Raw genomic sequence first — 19,946 nt, 5'->3', positions numbered from 1 at the left:
TAGTCCCTGTGGTGTAGTACCTGTGGTGTAGTACCCGTGGTGTAGTCCCTGTGGTGTAGTACCTGTGGTGTAGTACCTGTGGTGTAGTACCTGTGAGCATCACTGAAATAGTAGGACAGGTACTTGGGGACACTTTCTTTGAATAGCATTTGGTGTACTCTTTCCTCAACTCTAAGCCATCCCAATTTGGTAAAGTGGGCTTGAGTTAGGTGAGTCCTGTATGGGAGTCTCATCAGTTTTTAGTGAAGCATGAATGTATAACATTGAATATACTTTTCTGTTCTTAGCTAAATCATCTCTTTCTTTTGTGACAGGTATAGCTCTCAGTGTCCTGCCCATGTATCTGGGAGAAATTTCCCCGAGGTACATCAGAGGGTTTATTGGCCAGTTCAACTCCATTCTCATCTGTCTGGGAGTGTTTACTGGTCAGGTGTTGGGCCTGCCTGAGCTCTTGGGACAGGTAAGTTTCAACTTATACACCTTTTTAACACCCTGAGGTATTGTGTGGCTTTGGAAAACAACTTTTATTGTGTGGCTTTAGAAAACAACTGCTCCACACTCAAATCACACACACTGACAACAACCATGCAAAATAAATCAAGTCTTCAGTTTTAAGCAAAAACAACCTTTCTTACTTATTGGTGCCTGTTCTTGTGTATTTGGGATCTGCATAAGTCTTGAAAATGTTGAAATGAAAAGGTGGAGATATTTATACAGCTATATTGCCTTCCTTCATACCTTCCTCCCACCGAGATCTTTAGAATTTGCCCAAATTCTGATGTTTTTCCAATCAGTGACATTAGCGGATATCTCCACATATGGTACAGATTTAGCCAAAGTACTTTTGCGCGAGTCCGCCATTTTCGTGAATAAGCTCCTTCTTTTTGGCTATCCTCTTGCTGTGGGGCAGACTGGCTCGTACATGCACACACGTCCTCCGCTGTTGCCATTTCTAAAACAAAGTAGCGCATACTTTTAACTTATATCCGTCAGTAGACTCGCTATGGAGGTGCTAAAAACTACAACATGGGTGACGGGGAGAGGACGCTGTCGAAGTGGAGGCACATAAATAAGAAAGCAGCTTGAAAACGGTCTGTAAAACATAACTGTTGGATTTACTATGTGTATTTGTTATGTGTATATGTATTTATGGCGGACTTACCTGGGACTTTAAGATGGGCGGGGCTACCACTGACAGGTGACCATGTCGGTAGCTTTAAAAATGGCGTCATTGTTTCGTTTGTAAAAACAGCCTTCGTCACCAGCTTACCCCACTGGTACGCTCATTTTGTTATGTCCGCTTTTCTTTGTTAGATCAGCTGAATTATTGCTTAAATTCCATGCTTGCCCACTTCCTTGCTTTTCTGTTTGTTGTAAGTCTGCTGTGTCCGCAGCGCTTGTTGTGAGGCTGACTTGCTGCGTCACAACCAGGGCAAACACTCACTATTTAGTCTTTCAACCACCTGGGCAAAATGAACAGTAATGTGTGGATTGAAATCTGTTGGATTAGATTGTTGTCACGTTGCATTTCCAAGGTTTGAGTTAAAAATACCGGCACTTTACTTCCTGGTTTGGCTGATGGGATTTGTAGTTCTTGATGTAGTTCTGCTCATATGTGGAATGTGGGCCTCAAACATGTCTTTTTAGTATGTTTGTCCATGAACCATGGTGACATTATAAATCATTCTCATCACATTTAAAACATTATTTGACATAAATTAATGGTGATAATAAAATGTAATGCTAAAATGAATAAGTTAGGATAAAATCACAGTGATTGATAATATGTCACATCATGGTTGACAACATTATGCTTCAGTTGATAAATTCATGTCTATTATTTACATTATGATGATTCAAGATAGATACATTGTTTTATGTTCATGTTTACTTGTAGGTTATTACCTGCTTCTACTAAATAAAACAAGCAAAGAGTGCAGTGCGAGTAATTCCTTTCATGCTGAGTGACGACCCCTATTCAGAGGGCCAATACGGAATAAACTGAACAATAACCTATGCACACTTTTGACCAAAGACCAATAAAATGTTTGTATTTTTATAAATGAAACAATAAAATACTGTGGAATACCGGTACCAGTATAGTACCGCGGTACTAATGAATCAAAAAGGGTACTATACTCTGTTTGAAAAGTATCGCTTCCCAAGCATGACGGTGCGTCGTCGTCACGTGGTGACATTGCTGGAGCATGTTTGGCAGCGCACACACACAGAGTACTTACAAGCAGACACAGTGTGTAGACAGAAAAGGGAGAATGGATGCATTTTGGTGTAAAAAGTCAAGATAAAGGTGAAGTTATAACACTGAAACACCCTCAGGAAGAGATGCTTTAACACATGGCTAACTAGCTAGCAGCTAGCATCCATCCACAGTGTTTTAGCTACTTCTAAATCAGTAATCCTTGCCTCCATGGCCACAAATAAAGTACGTTTCTTACAAGTGTTATTATCACCAGAGGACAAGGAATAGCTAAACATGCTTCACTACACACCGTAGGAGGATACAATAGCTCACTGGCATCACCGCTAACAAAAGCTAGCGTGCCTGAATGTAAGCAATTGCCATAGGTTGATCTACACCTGACATCCACTGAAATGATACCAAGTACAATAGCATATCTAGTCGATACTACTACGATAACATTGATATCATTTATCATCACACAATCTTTTTTTTCTTTTTAAAAAATTCATATGATGTTTATAAAGTCAGTAAATATGTCCCTGGACACATAAGGACTTTGAATATGACCAATGTATGATCCTGTAACTACTTGGTATCAGATCCATTCCTAAATGTGTGGTATCATCCAAAACTAATGTCAAGTATCAAAGAAGAGAAGAATAAGTGATTATTACATTTGAACAGAAGTGTAGATAGAACATGTTAAAAGAGAAAATAAGCAGATATTAACAGTAAATGAACAAGTAGATTAATAATCAATTTTTACAGTTTGTCCTTTATAATGTGTACAAAACAATAGGTGTATAAATGACACAATATGTTACTGCATACGTCAGCAGACTAATTAGGAGTCTTTGTTTGTTTACTTACTACTAAAAGACAAGTTGTCTAGTATGTTCAACATTTTATTTAAGGACTAAATGACAATAATAAACATATGTTTCATGTACACTAACATTTGTTATTCAAATAAAGACAATAATGACATTTTTTGTGGTCCCCTTTATTTAGAAAAATATCGAAAGGTATCGATAAGTATCTAAATACATTTTGGTACCGGTACCAAAATATTGGCATCGGGACAACCCTAGTGGTAACTCAACTTAAGAATGCTTTAAAATAACGGCTATTGTTAGGATTTAAGCTGCAAGCAAAAATTTGAGAGACAACCATCCCCCCATCAGGTGGTGCAGCAAATGTCACAACCACAAAAGATCCGATCACACAAATGTGGTCTAAATGGCTAGCATGAACTTATAGCTGGAGATCAACATAACTTTGTTTTCCAAGCATGGGAAGGAAGGTATAATATTCATTGACTGAAAAAAGGAATACATCAAAAACTCCACAGTACGTGTCGCCAGCTTGGTGAGGCAATTCCAGCGTATTAGTACTAGTCCACACCATACTGAAGAAGGATTTGTGTGTAGCTGTCATGGGGGTGAACAACAACAACAACAACACAAATGTTCCATTATTTGAATCCATCATCCAGCAGAAGGATATTTTTGTCACGATTGGGGTTGCAGCTTGCTGCGGTTCGTTCTCCCGGGATGCATAACTGACGACTCCAGACGAAAGCGTGCAGGTAGGAGATGATTTATTTCTCATAAATCACAACTGGATGCAAACAGACAAAAACAAAACCAAAGGGATGCGTGCCGATCACACGGGAAGCTAAGGTAACTTACTAGCACAGGAATCATAGAACTGGGAAAGCAGAATACCAACGTAACTGTTGCGAATGCAAACAATGAAGCCACGACGAGTGACCGGAAAAGGCAGGCTTAAATAGAGTCTCTGATGAGCAACAGGCAGGTGAGGTAAAAAGCAGGTGAAAGTCATAAGTAACCATGGTGACTAAAACAAACCCCCGAAGTGCACAAAACAGGTACTAAGGGAGTCCAAAACTAACAGAACATAACTAAACAAAACATGATCCGGACCACAGATCATGACAATTTTAGTATTCATTTATCAACTTAGTATGTAACGTTCATAGAATATAATATAATAGAATGCCTTTAATGATGTCATTGTACATCAGCTCAATTGGATCACAGCATCAACAATATCTCAGTGCAAAAAAGAAGGTTGTATTTGGTCTCATGACTTTTGAAGGGAAATAAACAAAGTGGTGGACCACAAAACCAGCAAACAGTGTGCAAAGTCTCTGAGTATCCAAGGGGCCAAGCTAGATCTTACCACGGAAAGCAGAAACAAACAAAAAATGCAAACCATGGAAGGAAATCTTTGCCTACTCCTTATCAAAAAAAGATTTGCCGAGTGATATCAAGGATTATCCGTCACTCGCGTTCACAGACATGTCGAAGTTTCTGATGCTCCAGACGAAAAAACAGATACAAACATGGGGGTCTACAACTTCTTTGTGTGTTGAAATTGGACTCTTCCGGATAAATCAGGCATAGTTTTTGCTTGGGTAAAGTTGCATTAATGACTCAACTTCACGTCTATAACCATGTTTGTTGTTGCAGGCGCCGTTTACGAGTATTTCCCCGTCTTTATTAAAATATAACTATAGATGTCAACGTTGTGTATAAGCCAAACACTTCATTTACGATTGCTGGCTTTGGTAAAAAACTAACTCTTTCAGGTTTTGCTCACATTTGGTTTCTTTTATTTAGACTCTGCGATTTGGTGCTTTACGAAACACTCGTAGCAACAATGTGTTAGAAGCAATGCAAATACTTTCAAGACAATACGTAGACGGAAAATACTAAACGTTAAAAGTATAGCAAACCTTTAACGAAGTGATCACTGCAAACTCGGGCGTTCTTCGACTCTGCCTTCTTAGACTGGAGTGCGTAACATTTTTTCTTATGCAAAAAAATGTAATGTAACAACAATTTGACTTTTAAACGATCAATATTGTGAATTGATGTGTTTAATGTAAATCAAGTAAAAAAAAATATTGATTCGTGTGTATGAGAGTGTTTCAGTAGTGTGTGTGAGAGAAAAACATTTCAGTTGTTTGTGAGAGCATTTCAGTAGTGTATGTAAGAGGTCATTCTGAATAATGTCCCTAACGGCCCCTCACATTTTTTTGTCTTCTTTCGTAAACTCTTGACATCTTTCACCTTTCTAGATGACCTAACTGAAGAAACTTTTATCCTATTTGAACGGTTCTGACAGCCTAAACAACACAAGCATAGGGCTTTTTTTCTACGAAAAAGGCCAAATTCCGCCCAGAACGTTTTGACAACAGACGCTCGCTGGCCCACCACCTGGAGCCTCGCATATTTAATGAGCTGGACGTGACGCCAGGTGAACACAACATATGCTAGTAGTGATATTTTCGCAAGATTGTGAAATACTGTCACCAAAGAGAAGTCACACCAAACCTTACGTAGATTGTTGGGCAAGTGATCTGTCAAGTGCCTTGAATGATCTGGACGAGTGAAGCAGGGAATTAGATTCAACTGGAAAATACTTTCCATCTGTCAGGAGACAGGATGGATGAGCCTCCCTAACATGTCTTGGACTCAGTTCCAGCAGGTGCTTTCATTTCCACTTGACATCCAAGCCGCAATTTGTCTCAGAGTTGGTGCAGGGAGCAGAGTAAAACTAGTACATTTCATAGACTAGGGGTACTTCAATACAAATCTTCATATTTCAGTCAGTCAAAGGTCCATTTGTATAATCAATCAATCATCAGCTTTAAGTGAACCAAAGTGCTGCACACTAAACATTCTGGGGTTTTTGATAACCCAATTTACGAGTTGCAAGTCTTGGGTTAAATTTTGGAGTTCTTTTTATGAGGAGCAATCCATTTTTGGGGTTATAAGAGTATTATTTTAACTCAATTACTAGGTTTTCAAAATTATGACCCATTTTTGTGTTGCTTTTCAATGAGTAATGCATTTTTGGGTAAAATGTTTTTTTTTTAAATTAAAAAGTTACTTTTTTCTTGAAGGAAATGTTTTTATCTCATTAACATGATTTACAATCAATCACACATCTTACAGTATGTACATGAACATATTTGAGCGTGCTGTTTAGAACCACTACGAACATACACGGCAATTCTTGCAAAAAAAAAAATGTCACTCATATCTTGCCTTTGAGTATATTTTAATGGAATGAAAATAATTTTGATGAGTAGTTGGGAAGGAGTAGGACAAACCAGCAGTAACATTTCAAATTTTTAACCAACTATTGGGTCAGGAAGTGCTAAATTGCACAACCCAATAGTTGGGTTGGAAATAACCCAACATTGTAGTGAGCATAACTCAGCTTTTGTGTTAAATCAATCAAACCCAATAGTTGGGTTATGAATCAACCAACATTGAGTTAGTATAACTAAATTTTTGGGTTAAATAATCCAACGCAAAAGTTGGGTTGATAAAATTAACCCAAAATGTTGAGTTAGAATAACTCAAATAAGGGGCTCGTCCTTTTTTGAACCAGCAATTGGATTAGAATTAGGTTCTTTTTCAACCCAACATTTTTTAGTGTGTTGTCAACAGCACAAGGAAGACAGAGCATACATCAAGAACAAAGAATACATTTATGTAAACAATAGACAATTAAGTTCAAACTCATAAACGTTTCATCGTATTTCCTAATACCAAATGCAGCTCGGAAAAAAGATGTCTTAAATTTAGTCTCAAAACATCTTTCTAAATGTATATTTTTTTATATTCCCTCTGCAATTGTACCAGAAAATGAGAAGTCTTTAAATGCACTTTAACAGTGACCCTGCAATGGACAGATGCAGGAAGGCAGACGAGGTCTTTCAGTGACGCAAGTAATTGGCCCACAAGCCATTTGCAGCTGACAGCTTGTTTATGTTTTAGTGCTGCTGTTTGGTGTAATGGCTCCTTTTGTGGAACAACAAACACAAAACACAGGCAGAAAAAAGATAAGCCCACCCTCCACCTCAGAAACTGCAAGTTAACAAGGTACCTGCTCCGTCTCGCCATCATTTTGCTGGTCCTTGAGCTGTAAAACATTGAGCACCCTCGCTATATATATATTTATTTATGTCAGTCAGACCACACACCATAACACCTGTGGATACAAAAACATGTCCTTTCATTTGAAACAACACATAGGGCCTGATTTACTGAAGGTTTCCCGTGTACTAAAACACGTGCATACTTGATAGCACACGCAAAGCTGATCTTCTAAACGTGGATTGCGTTTAATAAGTGAGCAGAATAAGGCGTGCAATCCATCTGTCTTCATTAATATGCAGAATATCTGCTGGTCAGCAATACCAGGAGTAGAAGAGGCAAATACTGTTGAAATATTATCCAGCACACGCAGTGTGATTCATCAAGACTCCCCACTGTTTTGCGAGCAGTGTTTGACTTAGCACCTGTGAAAAGTACGTGCAAACTGATAGACACACAACCACTGACAGAGAATCCTCCGTCATATGTGTATGTTTCAACATATTTGCATGGTCTGTCAGAAGAAAAAACATTCACATACCGTCTATTCAGCAACATCCTTTTATAATTTTATAGCTGCACCCTGGGTGACTTAAGAGGCTGATTAAAACAAATGAATTTGATGCGTTTTGGTGTCTGCTGGTGTTTTTTTCTTATGTCGTTCGTTTCCATGTTTATAATATATATTAACAAATGTCTTATATGTTAAAGAACTTCTTGAAATATGCATTGTTTGCGTCTTGAGTAAGTGCAGCTGCTATACCAGGGCTGTCAAAGTCATTTTAGCTTAGGTGCCGCATGGAGGAAAATCTATTCCCACGACTGGTGAAATCATGGCATAATAACTTCAAAATACAACTACGACAACTTCAGATTGTTTTTTTTGTTTGTTTTACTTTGGCCCAAAATAGAACAAACACATTCTGAAAATACACGTATCAAAAAGAATCCTCTTAACATGACACTTCACGATTCATTTAGTTGAACCAAAGACACAATGAACTTAGACGTGGTCTCAGTGTATCTACAAAGCCATTCAACTTTAAGTCATAATAAATACAAACTCTTAGGTATCAAATACTTCATTAGTCATTTGCACATACCCTACTTTTTGGACTATAAGTGCGCCTTATAACCCGGAATAATTCTGGTTGTGCTTACCGACCTTGAAGCAATTTTTCTTGGTACGTGGTGTAGTAATAAGTGTGACCAGTAGATGGTAGTCACACATACGAGATACGTGTAGACTGCAATATGATGCCAGTCAACAACACCAAAACTTTAAATGTTCCATTGAAATGAAAGAACATTACACACGCCACTCAAAAATCTGTCAAAATGTTTTAGTATGACTTTGAAGCCACACCACTTGATGGATTGTTGGGCCATTACAGCGACCTTAGTCAAAGATACAAGTATTAACATGAATCCATTTAACGTGGACCCCGACTTAAACAAGTGGAAAAACGTATTGGGGTGTTACCATTTAGTGGTCAATTGTACGGAATATGTACTGTACTGTGCAATCTACTAATAAAAGTTTCAATCAATCAAACTATGGTGTGTGTAGAAGGACCGCAGAAAAGGAAGAATGGACGTATTTTAGCCTAAAAACTAACGATAAAGGTGAAGCTATAACACGAACGCCGTAAGGTCCACCCTCGACTGCTAACCGCTGCTGCTCACTGCTCCCCTCACCTCCCTGGGGGTGGAACAAGGGGATGGGTCAAATGCAGAGGGTAATTTGACCACACCTAGTGTGTGTGTGTGTGTGTGTGTGTGACTATCAGTGGTACTTGATAACTTTAATCACAGGGAACATTTGGACCAAATCCCAATATTGATGAAAGTGAACATTTGACATCAGATCATCAAATTGCTCACTAATGGCATTACCACACCATTCACAATTCAGCCTTTTCCCAGTTAAAAATCTTCATTTTACTATCCCAACACGTCAACTTTGTAAGATAAATATTAAAATACAATTTCAAAAAGCTGTCATTCGTACTCACGACTTTGCCAAGGTCATGTGTTCCCACGCTCCTCTGAAGACGTTCTTACGAGCAGATGAAGAGCGTTTCATGCTTGGCTCCTGGATTCAACTCAGCGCAACTCAACTCATGCTTTGCTCTCCACTTTTTTCCTCCACTTTTTTCTGCGCTGATTTGCAAAAGCTGATAAGCCCGTCAGGATTACAGTTGAAGACGGACCAAATCATAAAAGTGTCAATGTCAGGACGCAGCATAAAGACCCTCATTGCATTGATTTGTTGGATGTCCTCTTCTCTCACAGTCTACAGCAGGCCTGGGAAAATGAAGGCCAGGAGGTCACATGTGGCCCTTTATGAATAAATGAAGGCCCAGGAGGTCACATGTGGCCCGTTAATCTTTTCAATTTGGCCCACTGGACATTCACAAATCATTGTTTTAGATGTTTAAGATGTCAAGTGTAGCTGCCATTATGATGTGCACTCATCTTTTATAATCACCCTATATTCTTCTACTATACATGCCTGGAATCTGCATCATATACTAGTTACTATGCTCATCTAATTACTTACTATGCTCATCTAATTAGTTACTATGGTCATCTAATTACTTACTATGCGCATCTAATTACTTACTATGCTCATCTAATTAGTTACTATGCTTATTTAATTACTTACTATGCTCATCTAATTAGTTACTATGCTCATCTAATTAGTTACTACGCTCATTTAATTATTTACTATGCTCATCTAATTACTTATTATGCTCATCTAATTACTTACTATGGTCATCTAATTAGTTACTATGCTCATCTAATTAGTTACTATGGTTATTTAATTACTTACTATGCTCATCTAATTAGTTACTAGGCTCATCTAATTAGTTACTATGGTCATGTAATTAGTTACTATGCTCATCTAATTACTTATTATGCTCATCTAATTAGTTACTAGGCTCATCTAATTAGTTACTATGGTCATGTAATTAGTTACTATATGGTCATCTAATTAGTTACTATGCTCATCTAATTACTTATTATGCTCATCTAATTAGTTACTATGCTCATCTAATTAGTTACTATGGTCATGTAGTTAGTTACTATGTTCATCTAATTACTTACTATGCTGATCTAATTAGTTACTATGCTCATGTAATTAGTTACTATGGTCATGTAATTAGTTACTATGTTCATCTAATTAGTTACTATGATCATCTAATTAGTTACTATGGTCATTTAATTACTTACTTTGGTAATGTAATTAGTTACTATGATCATCTAATTAGTTACTATGCTCATCTAATGAGTTACTATGGTCAATTAGTTACTATGCCCATCTAATTAGTTACTATGGACAGCTAATTAGTTACTATGGTCATCTAATGAGTTACTATGGTAATGTAATGAGTTACTATGGTCATGTAATGAGTTACTATGGTAATGTAAGTGACAGCAGGTCAGACGAGGCACCAAGCAGTGTGGGTGGGGAGTGTTTCCACAGAGTGTTTCCAGAGTGTGAAATGTGGGTGTCAGGGACAGACGTGGAAGGAGATTTTCACAACAAAGTTGTAAAGTTTAGTGATATATCACATATATCACATTGTATTTTTATTTTTTACCCTTCATGTTCATATTTCGCTGTGTTTGTTTTCCGATTATACTGCCGTTATGTGTTGTGTATAGTCCGATTATACTGCCGTTATGTGTTGTGTATAGTCCGATTATACTGCCGTTATGTGTTGTGTATAGTCCGATTATACTGCCGTTATGTGTTGTGTGTAGTCCGATTATACTGCCGTTATGTGTTGTGTATAGTCCGATTATACTGCTGTTATGTGTTGTGTATAGTCCGATTATACTGCTGTTATGTGTTGTGTGTAGTCCGATTATACTGCTGTTATGTGTTGTGTGTAGTCCGATTATACTGCTGTTATGTGTTGTGTGTAGTCCGATTATACTGCCGTTATGTGTTGTGTATAGTCCGATTATACTGCTGTTATGTGTTGTGTGTAGTCCGATTATACTGCTGTTATGTGTTGTGTATAGTCCGATTATACTGCTGTTATGTGTTGTGTATAGTCCGATTATACTGCCATTATGTGTTGTGTATAGTCCGATTATACTGCCGTTATGTGTTGTGTATAGTCCGATTATACTGCCGTTATGTGTTGTGTGTAGTCCGATTATACTGCCGTTATGTGTTGTGTATAGTCCGATTATACTGCCGTTATCTATTGTGTGTAGTCCGATTATACTGCCGTTATGTGTTGTGTATAGTCCGATTATACTGCCGTTATCTATTGTGTATAGTCCGATTATACTGCCGTTATGTGTTGTGTGTAGTCCGATTATACTGCCGTTATGTGTTGTGTGTAGTCCGATTATACTGCCGTTATGTGTTGTGTATAGTCCGATTATACTGCCGTTATCTATTGTGTGTAGTCCGATTATACTGCCGTTATGTGTTGTGTATAGTCCGATTATACTGCCGTTATCTATTGTGTGTAGTCCGATTATACTGCCGTTATGTGTTGTGTATAGTCCAAATTAAAAAAAATGCTGTGAGGTTCTCTGACCGGTGGGATCCAAACAGAATTGATTAATTTTTCTTTTTCCCTGAAGGCGACATCTTGAGTGACCAGACTGACAACTATTGGTGGTATACCAACAGTGAATACCATTATTCTTATTTTACACCAAACAGCACAATTTCCTTTGCCTATTTTCTTCCCACATTTACTTTGCACTGACATTTACTCTGAGAGCAAGACACACACTCATTTTTAATTCATGAATATTGAATCACAATTGTGACCACGTTGATAAGAATGAAATTGAGTTCAGCAGCCAACGTCTTCACACCACTGACACCTTTTAGGCCGCTTCATTTTCCATGATTGTGATGGGAACGTCCCCGATGTGTAGCATGCCAGACATGTCCAGATAATGCCAGGGTGCTTTTTGCTTGCCTTTGGTTTCTTTTTTCTCAGTGTGGGCTTCTATTAATAGGAGTGGAAGATGTCACTGAAATGGTGATAAGCTTTGACAAACGGTAATTACTCTAACCTTCATGCCTCGCAGCTGACCTACTCCCTGGACGCAATCACGTTCATTCAAACGTTACAGCAAGGTTTAGACTTTCACACAATCTGTCTCTCAAATCTGTGGCCTTGAATCCATCATCTGAGATGTATTGGCAAGAGTTTGTCCTCATAGATGCAAGTCTCTCACCTGCTCTCTTGAGGGGTTGTTGTTTACCATTGTTTGTTGCTCACTCAAACACAATCAATGCCAAGTAGCACTAGCTGTGTTTCCATTGCAGTTCTTCTCAAAATAAAAGACATATTTCTCAAATTTGGACAAAGACTTGGAGGTGTTTCCATAAAAGCTGGGGTGTCAAAGTCATTTTAGCTCACAGGGAGGAACATCTATTCCCAAAACTAGAACAAGCACATTCTGAAAATGTACACATGACAAATAATCTTCTTGGCGAAACACTTTTAGTGAAGTGAATTATATTTATATAGCGCTTTTTCGCAACATCGCGTGGACATCGAGGGCGGTACCTCTGGATTGGCAGACCGGGGTGGTGGTTCCTCTCTTTAAGAAGGGGAACCGGAGGGTGTGTTCCAACTATCGTGGGATCACACTCCTCAGCCTTCCCGGTAAGGTCTATTCAGGTGTACTGGAGAGGAGGCTACGCCGGATAGTCGAACCTCGGATTCAGGAGGAACAGTGTGGTTTTCGTCCTGGTCGTGGAACTGTGGACCAGCTCTATACTCTCGGCAGGGTCCTTGAGTGTGCATGGGAGTTTGCCCAACCAGTCTACATGTGCTTTGTGGACTTGGAGAAGGCATTCGACCGTGTACCCCGGGAAGTCCTGTGGGGAGTGCTCAGAGAGTATGGGGTAACGGACTGTCTTATTGTGGCAGTTCGCTCCCTGTATAATCAGTGTCAGAGCTTGGTCCGCATTGCCGGCAGTAAGTCGGACACGTTTCCAGTGAGGGTTGGACTCCGCCAAGGCTGCCCTTTGTCACCGATTCTGTTCATAACCTTTATGGACAGAATTTCTAGGCGCAGTCAGGGCGTTGAGGGGATCTGGTTTGGTGGCTGCAGGATTAGGTCTCTGCTATTTGCAGATGATGTGGTCCTGATGGCTTCCTCCGGCCAAGATCTTCAGCTCTCACTGGATCGGTTCGCAGCCGAGTGTGAAGCGACTGGGATGGGAATCAGCACCTCCAAGTCCGAGTCCATGGTTCTCGCCCGGAAAAGGGTGGAGTGCCATCTCCAGGTTGGGGAGGAGATCTTGCCCCAAGTGGAGGAGTTCAAGTACCTCGGAGTCTTGTTCATGAGTGGGGGAAGAGTGGATCGTGAGATCGACAGGCGGATCGGTGCGGCATCTTCAGTAATGCGGACACTGTATCGATCCGTTGTAGTGAAGAAGGAGCTGAGCCGGAAGGCAAAGCTCTCGATTTACCGGTCGATCTACGTTCCCATCCTCACCTATGGTCATGAGCTTTGGGTCATGACCGAAAGGACAAGATCACGGGTACAAGCGGCCGAAATGAGTTTCCTCCGCCGAGTGGCGGGTCTCTCCCTTAGAGATAGGGTGAGAAGCTCTGTCATTCGGGGGGAGCTCAAAGTAAAGCCGCTGCTCCTCCACATGGAGAGGAGCCAGATGAGGTGGTTCGGGCATCTGGTCAGGATGCCACGCGAACGCCTCCCTAGGAAGGTGTTTCGGGCACGTCCGACCGGTAGGAGGCCACGGGGAAGACCCAGGACACGTTGGGAAGACTATGTCTCCCGGCTGGCCTGGGAACGCCTCGGGATCCCCCAGGAGGAGCTGGACGAAGTGGCTGGGGAGAGGGAAGTCTGGGCTTCCCTGCTTAGGCTGCTGCCCCCGCGACCCGACCTCGGATAAGCGGAAGAAGATGGATGGATGGATGGATGGCTTTTTCTCTAGTGACTCAAAGCGCTTTGCATAGTGAAAGCCAATATGTAAGTTCCATTTAAAGCAGTGTGGGTGGCACTGGGAGCAGGTGGGTCAAGTGTCTTGCCCAAGGACACAACGGCAGTGACTAGGATGGCGGGAGCGGGAATCGAACCTGGAACCCTCAAGTTGCTGGCACGGCCACTCTACCAACCGAGCTATACCGCCCCGGTAAGTTAGTTGAAAAGTCTGAGGGAAAAAAAATGTTGCAGTTTGAAAGACACCATGAAGAACACAATGAATTAAGACTTTGCAGAAGCAACCCAGTGTTTCCTCAAAGCGGGGCAAGTCCCACTAGACCTGGCAGGTGGACCACGGGGGTGGGCTTCAGGCAGCCAGTTATGGTCCCAAGAGCGTCTACTAGTACTAGACCTGGCAGGTGGACCACGGGGGTGGGCTTCAGGCAGCCAGTTATGGTCCCAAGAGCGTCTACTAGTACTAGTACTGGCAGGTGGACCACGGAGGTGGGCTTCAGGCAGCCAGTTATGGTCCCAAGAGCGTCTACCTTCCTGCCACACCACAGCAACAACTGGACCGTAAATGTCTGCTATTTATCTTTCTCTAGCTTAAAAAAAACCATTGTCTTTGCAGAATGTCAGGATCTGCTTGTTGAGTGAGCAGTTGTGAAGAAGTTTGATTCAAACTAATCAGGATTTCACTCAACAGAACAGCAACAGTGCAACAATCTCATACCGCATTTTCTGGACCATAGGGTCTAGTCAGGTCTTTTTTCATACAAAAGGTGCACCAGATTATAAGGCGCATTAAAGGAGTCATATTATTATGATTATTTTCTAAATGTAAAAGACTTCCTTGTGGTCTACATAACATGTAATGGTGCTTCTTTGCTCAAAATGTTGCATAGATGATGTTTTACACATCTTCCTCAAGTCACTTTCTGACAGTCTCTTCAGGATGCACCGTTTTGTGGGCGCTCTTATTTACGTGCCTCCACTTGGACAGCGTCTTCTCCTTGTTGTAGCGGTGTAGCGTGCAAGGACGGGGGTGGAAGAAGTGTCAAAAGATGGCGCTAACTGTTTTAATGACATTCACACTTTACTTCAATCAATAACGGAGCAGCATCTCCTCATCCGTGGCTCACTAGTGCAACAACAACGCCCGAAATGTGTCCCGTGACCGGAACTCTCTAATAAGTAAAGTTCCTTGGGTGAATAATGTAAAGTCACTACACCGGTATGTTTTAGTGCTTTCATGGTGAGTTTACTGACAGATATAAGTAAGAACTTTACACTACTTTATATTAGAAATGGCAACAGTGGAGGATGAATGTCACATAACAAGAAGATAGAGAAGAAGAAGAAGCTTATCAACTACGGTGTCGACACGGACTACGTGAGCAAATTTTCAGGACTTATGCAGAAAGAAGAAAAGTTGGTTCTGCATAATATTGTGAAACAAAACACCAGAAAACATGTTTGCTAATGGCTGCCATTTTGCGGTCCTTGTACACACACCATAGTAATACTTGTATCTCTGACTACGGTAGCCGTAATGCGCCGACGATCCATCAAGTGGTGTGGCTTCAAAGTCCTACTAAAACATTTTGACAGCTTTTTGAGTGCCGTGTGTAATGTTCTTTAGTTTCAATGGAACATTTAAGGTTTTGGTGTTGTTTACTGGCATCATATTGCAGTCTACATGTATCTCTTATGTGTGACTGCCATCATATTGCAGTCTACATGTATCTCTTATGTGTGACTGCCATCATATTGCAGTCTACATGCATCTCTTCTGTGTGACTGCCATCATATTGCAGTCTACACGTATCTCTTATGTGTGACTGCCATCATATTGCAGTCTACATGTATCTCTTATGTGTGACTGTCATCATATTGCAGTCTACATGTATCTCTTATGTGTGACTGCCATCATATTGCAGTCTACACGTATCTCTTATGTGTGACTGTCATCATATTGCAGTCTACATGTATCTCTTATGTGTGACTGCCATCATATTGCAGTCTACATGTATCTCTTATGTGTGACTGTCATCATATTGCAGTCTACATGTATCTCTTATGTGTGACTGCCATCATATTGCAGTCTACACGTATCTCTTATGTGTGACTGTCATCATATTGCAGTCTACATGTATCTCTTATGTGTGACTGCCATCATATTGCAGTCTACATGTATCTCTTATGTGTGACTGGCATCATATTGCAGTCTACACGTATCTCTTATGTGTGACTGCCATCATATTGCAGTCTACACGTATCTCTTATGTGTGACTGTCATCATATTGCAGTCTACACGTATCTCTTATGTGTGACTGCCATCATATTGCAGTCTACATGTATCTCTTATGTGTGACTGCCATCATATTGCAGTCTACATGTATCATTTATGTGTGACTGCCATCATATTGCAGTCTACACGTATCTCTTACGTGTGACTGCCATCATATTGCAGTCTACATGTATCTCTTCTGTGTGACTGCCATCCTATTGCAGTCTACACGTATCTCTTATGTGTGACTGCCATCATATTGCAGTCTACATGTATCTCTTATGTGTGACTGCCATCATATTGCAGTCTACATGTATAATTTATGTGTGACTGCCATCATATTGCAGACTACATGTATCTCTTATGTGTGACTGCCATCATATTGCAGTCTACACGTATCTCTTATGTGTGACTGCCATCATATTGCAGTCTACATGTATAATTTATGTGTGACTGCCATCATATTGCAGTCTACACGTATCTCTTATGTGTGACTGTCATCATATTGCAGTCTACATGTATCTCTTATGTGTGACTGCCATCTACTGGTCACACTTGACCGCTGCTGCTCACTGCTCCCCTCACCTCCCAGGGAGTGAACAGGGCGATGCAGAGGACACATTTCACCACACCTAGTGTGTGTGTGACAATCATTGGTACTTTAACTTAACTTTAACTTATCATTTCACCATGTACCAAATAAAATTGCTCCGAGGTCGGTAAGCACAACCAGAATTATCAATCCATCAATCCACTTTATTTATTTAGCACATTTAAACAACAAAATGTTTCCAAATTGCTACACAACAATATTAAAACAATATTAAAATATTATCCTTAGCTCCACCAATGACTGAATAAAAACAAAAAAATAAATAAATATAAAACCAATATGAAAACAATATAAAAATAAATATGATTAAAAACGATTTTAAAGGGTAAAACCAATTAAAAAAGTAATTAGAAGTCAACATTTTAGGACCACACAACTCACGTAGTGTTAAAAGCCAGAAAATAAAAGTGGGTCTTAAGACGAGACTTAAAACAGTCCACTGTGGGAGCAGTTTGAACATGGAGGGGCAGAATGTTCCAGAGCTTAGGGCCGACCACAGAGAAGGCCCTGTCTCCCCTGGATTTAAGTCTGGTCTTGGGCACCACGATCTGGAGCTGGCTCTCGGACCTCACAGCGCGTGCAGGATTGTAAGTTTGGATGAGGTCTGAGATATACTGAGGTGCCAGTCCATGTAAAACTAACAGCAAGCTTTTAAAATCAATTGTAAGATGAACAGGGAGCCAGTGCAAACTCTGAAGAATTGGGGTTATATGCTGGCGTCTCCTGGCCCCTATGTCCGGGTCTTACAGGGTTAAAAGTCCTGCTGCCGCCTTCTGGACTAACTGCAACCGGGAGAGAGCTTTCTGGCTAATGCCAGCATAAAGTGCATTGCAGTAGTCCAGGCCACTTGAAATAAAAGCATGCACCACTTGTTCAAAAAGGTTCAAAGATAAAAACGGTTTTAACTTTGCTAAAAGATGAAGATGATAAAAACAGGATTTGAAAAGGCCATTGACTTGTTTGTCAAGTTTAAAATGTCTGTCTATAGTGACGCCAAGGCTGGTGACTTTGGGCCGCACATCATTTTGCAATGGTCCCAAGTCAGTGAGGGCCGTGCCAAAAACTACAATTTCCCTTTTTCCCTCATTCATTATTCAAAAATTGTGGGCTAACCAAGCCTTGACGTGGCATAGACAGTTGAGAAGGGGAGTCAGGGGCCGTGGCCTTTTGAAATGGGCAGTCATCTGTACATTAGGTGCACCGGGTTGTAAGGCGCTCTGTCCAGTTTTGTCAGCTCAGAGCAGCAGGACAAGACAACGCAGCGGAGAGAGAGAGTACACAATCACAGAGCCATGTGAGTGACAGCCGTCAACACCAATCACTGCATTCCACCGTCAGTTGATTGGGTGGGGGCCCCTGGGCTTCAGCTTTGAGAGCCTCACTACACGACAGTGCTGAAGCCCTCCATTAGGTGTGTTGTTGTAGCAATACTGTATAGCACTTCCAGTTTAAGGCTGGCCTGCTAACAAAAGTGGAAAAAGGGTAAGTGGACAGTTTGATTGCTGCCTCAAATGGGAAGAATACCTTCATCCTCACCAAAATGTTATGGCTTCTTCCCAGAGATACACGCCACCCTTCTACAAAATGTTATGGACATTGATTTTCTATTTCTTGCCGTAATCCTGCTTTATTGTGTCTGTCTGACCAGCGGCGACCATTTGACTTGACGTCAGAAACACTTTTTCTTCTGCAAGTACAAATATTGATAAAAGGCAAATGAAGGTGCGACCTAATAAGGCTCAACATATTAGGTAATCCCATCAAATCAATTGATCCATTTACCCGTTGTGTACGTGGACTAATTGGTGAGACGCAGCCTGTAATCCATCAGGCGTGGGAGAGGACATCAGCCACCAACTGCTGCTGTCTGTACAAGCCAAGTAGACTTTTTAAGAGTCCGCTTGGTTTCTGACTTGTGAATTTGTTTGGCCAGGTAAATAAATCAGGACTGATCCCAGATTGATCACACAAACAAACCCATGTCTGTCATCTACCTGAAGGAAGCTGCCGGTAAATGTGCTTTAACCTCTCGCCACTTTCGGCAAAGAAGGCTTTTAAAAAACAAAATTGACCTGTGTTCAATCCCGGCATGTCAGCACACACACTCAGCAGACACGTCAGCACACACACTCAGCAGACATGTCAGCAAGCACCCTCCGCTCTCAGCAATTTGCTAATACGCGATGGAAAAGAAAAAACAACAACTAACAGTTTGAAGCAGAAGGAGTAACAATGAACACTGTCGTACCTAGGCCTACTTATGCTTCTTTTCAGCAGCAATAAGGACTAGATTTACTCAGGTCCAAACACCACGTGCTAAACAGCGTGTGCTATTAGTGGGAGAATTGTCATTCATGTTGTCCTGCTCCTGCCTGCATCGTTTTGGGAGACGTCGACCACTTTTTATGGGCAATTAAGAAGCAGCGGTGCAGTGCATCTCCAATACAAAACACTTGGTGAAGGTGTGCTCATTTGTGATAGTCTGCACTCATGCCGCTCAAACTGCAAACACATTCATACTTAAAGAGATTTTTTTCATGTAACGCATATTTTAATGTATATTTGATGTGAATAAAAACAAACGTCATAAAAAAAAAATACTAAATGACACCAAAATGCATCAAGTTAATGTTTTAATTGGCTCCTTGAAGCGGATTTGCATTATTTTTTTTCAGAGTTTTGCCTATCTGTCTTGTCAGACAGTAAACAACACATAAAACATGACATTTACAACATTAAAACGTGCTCATATAACACATGTGCATACACACAAGGTAAACAGTAAACAACACATAAAACATGACATTTACAATATTAAAACGCGCTCATACAACACATGTGCATACACACAAGGTAAACAGTAAACAACACATGAAACATGACATTTACAACATTAAAACATGCTCATATAACACATGTGCATACACACAAGGTAAACAGTAAACAACACATAAAACATCACATTTACAACATTAAAACGTGCTC

The 19,946-nt window shown here is 40.5% G+C and overlaps 1 protein-coding gene across 4 annotated transcripts in view; it reads left to right on the top strand.

The window, feature by feature from the left end:
- slc2a9l2 (solute carrier family 2 member 9, like 2) overlaps positions 1-19,946 on the top strand; it is a 157,240-nt gene that overhangs the window by 74,852 nt on the left and 62,442 nt on the right. For all 4 annotated transcript variants that reach the window (XM_061932404.2, XM_061932405.2, XM_061932406.2 and 1 more), the window contains one exon: positions 315-460. In XM_061932404.2, coding sequence (XP_061788388.1) covers positions 315-460 — 146 coding nt within the window. The remainder of the gene's footprint in view (positions 1-314; positions 461-19,946) is intronic.

The sequence above is a fragment of the Nerophis lumbriciformis genome, linkage group LG38, assembly GCF_033978685.3.
Source record: "Nerophis lumbriciformis linkage group LG38, RoL_Nlum_v2.1, whole genome shotgun sequence".
Classification (NCBI taxonomy): domain Eukaryota; kingdom Metazoa; phylum Chordata; class Actinopteri; order Syngnathiformes; family Syngnathidae; genus Nerophis; species Nerophis lumbriciformis.
The sequence above is the reverse complement of the archived record's forward strand: the minus strand, read 5'-3'. Positions and strand labels throughout refer to the sequence as shown.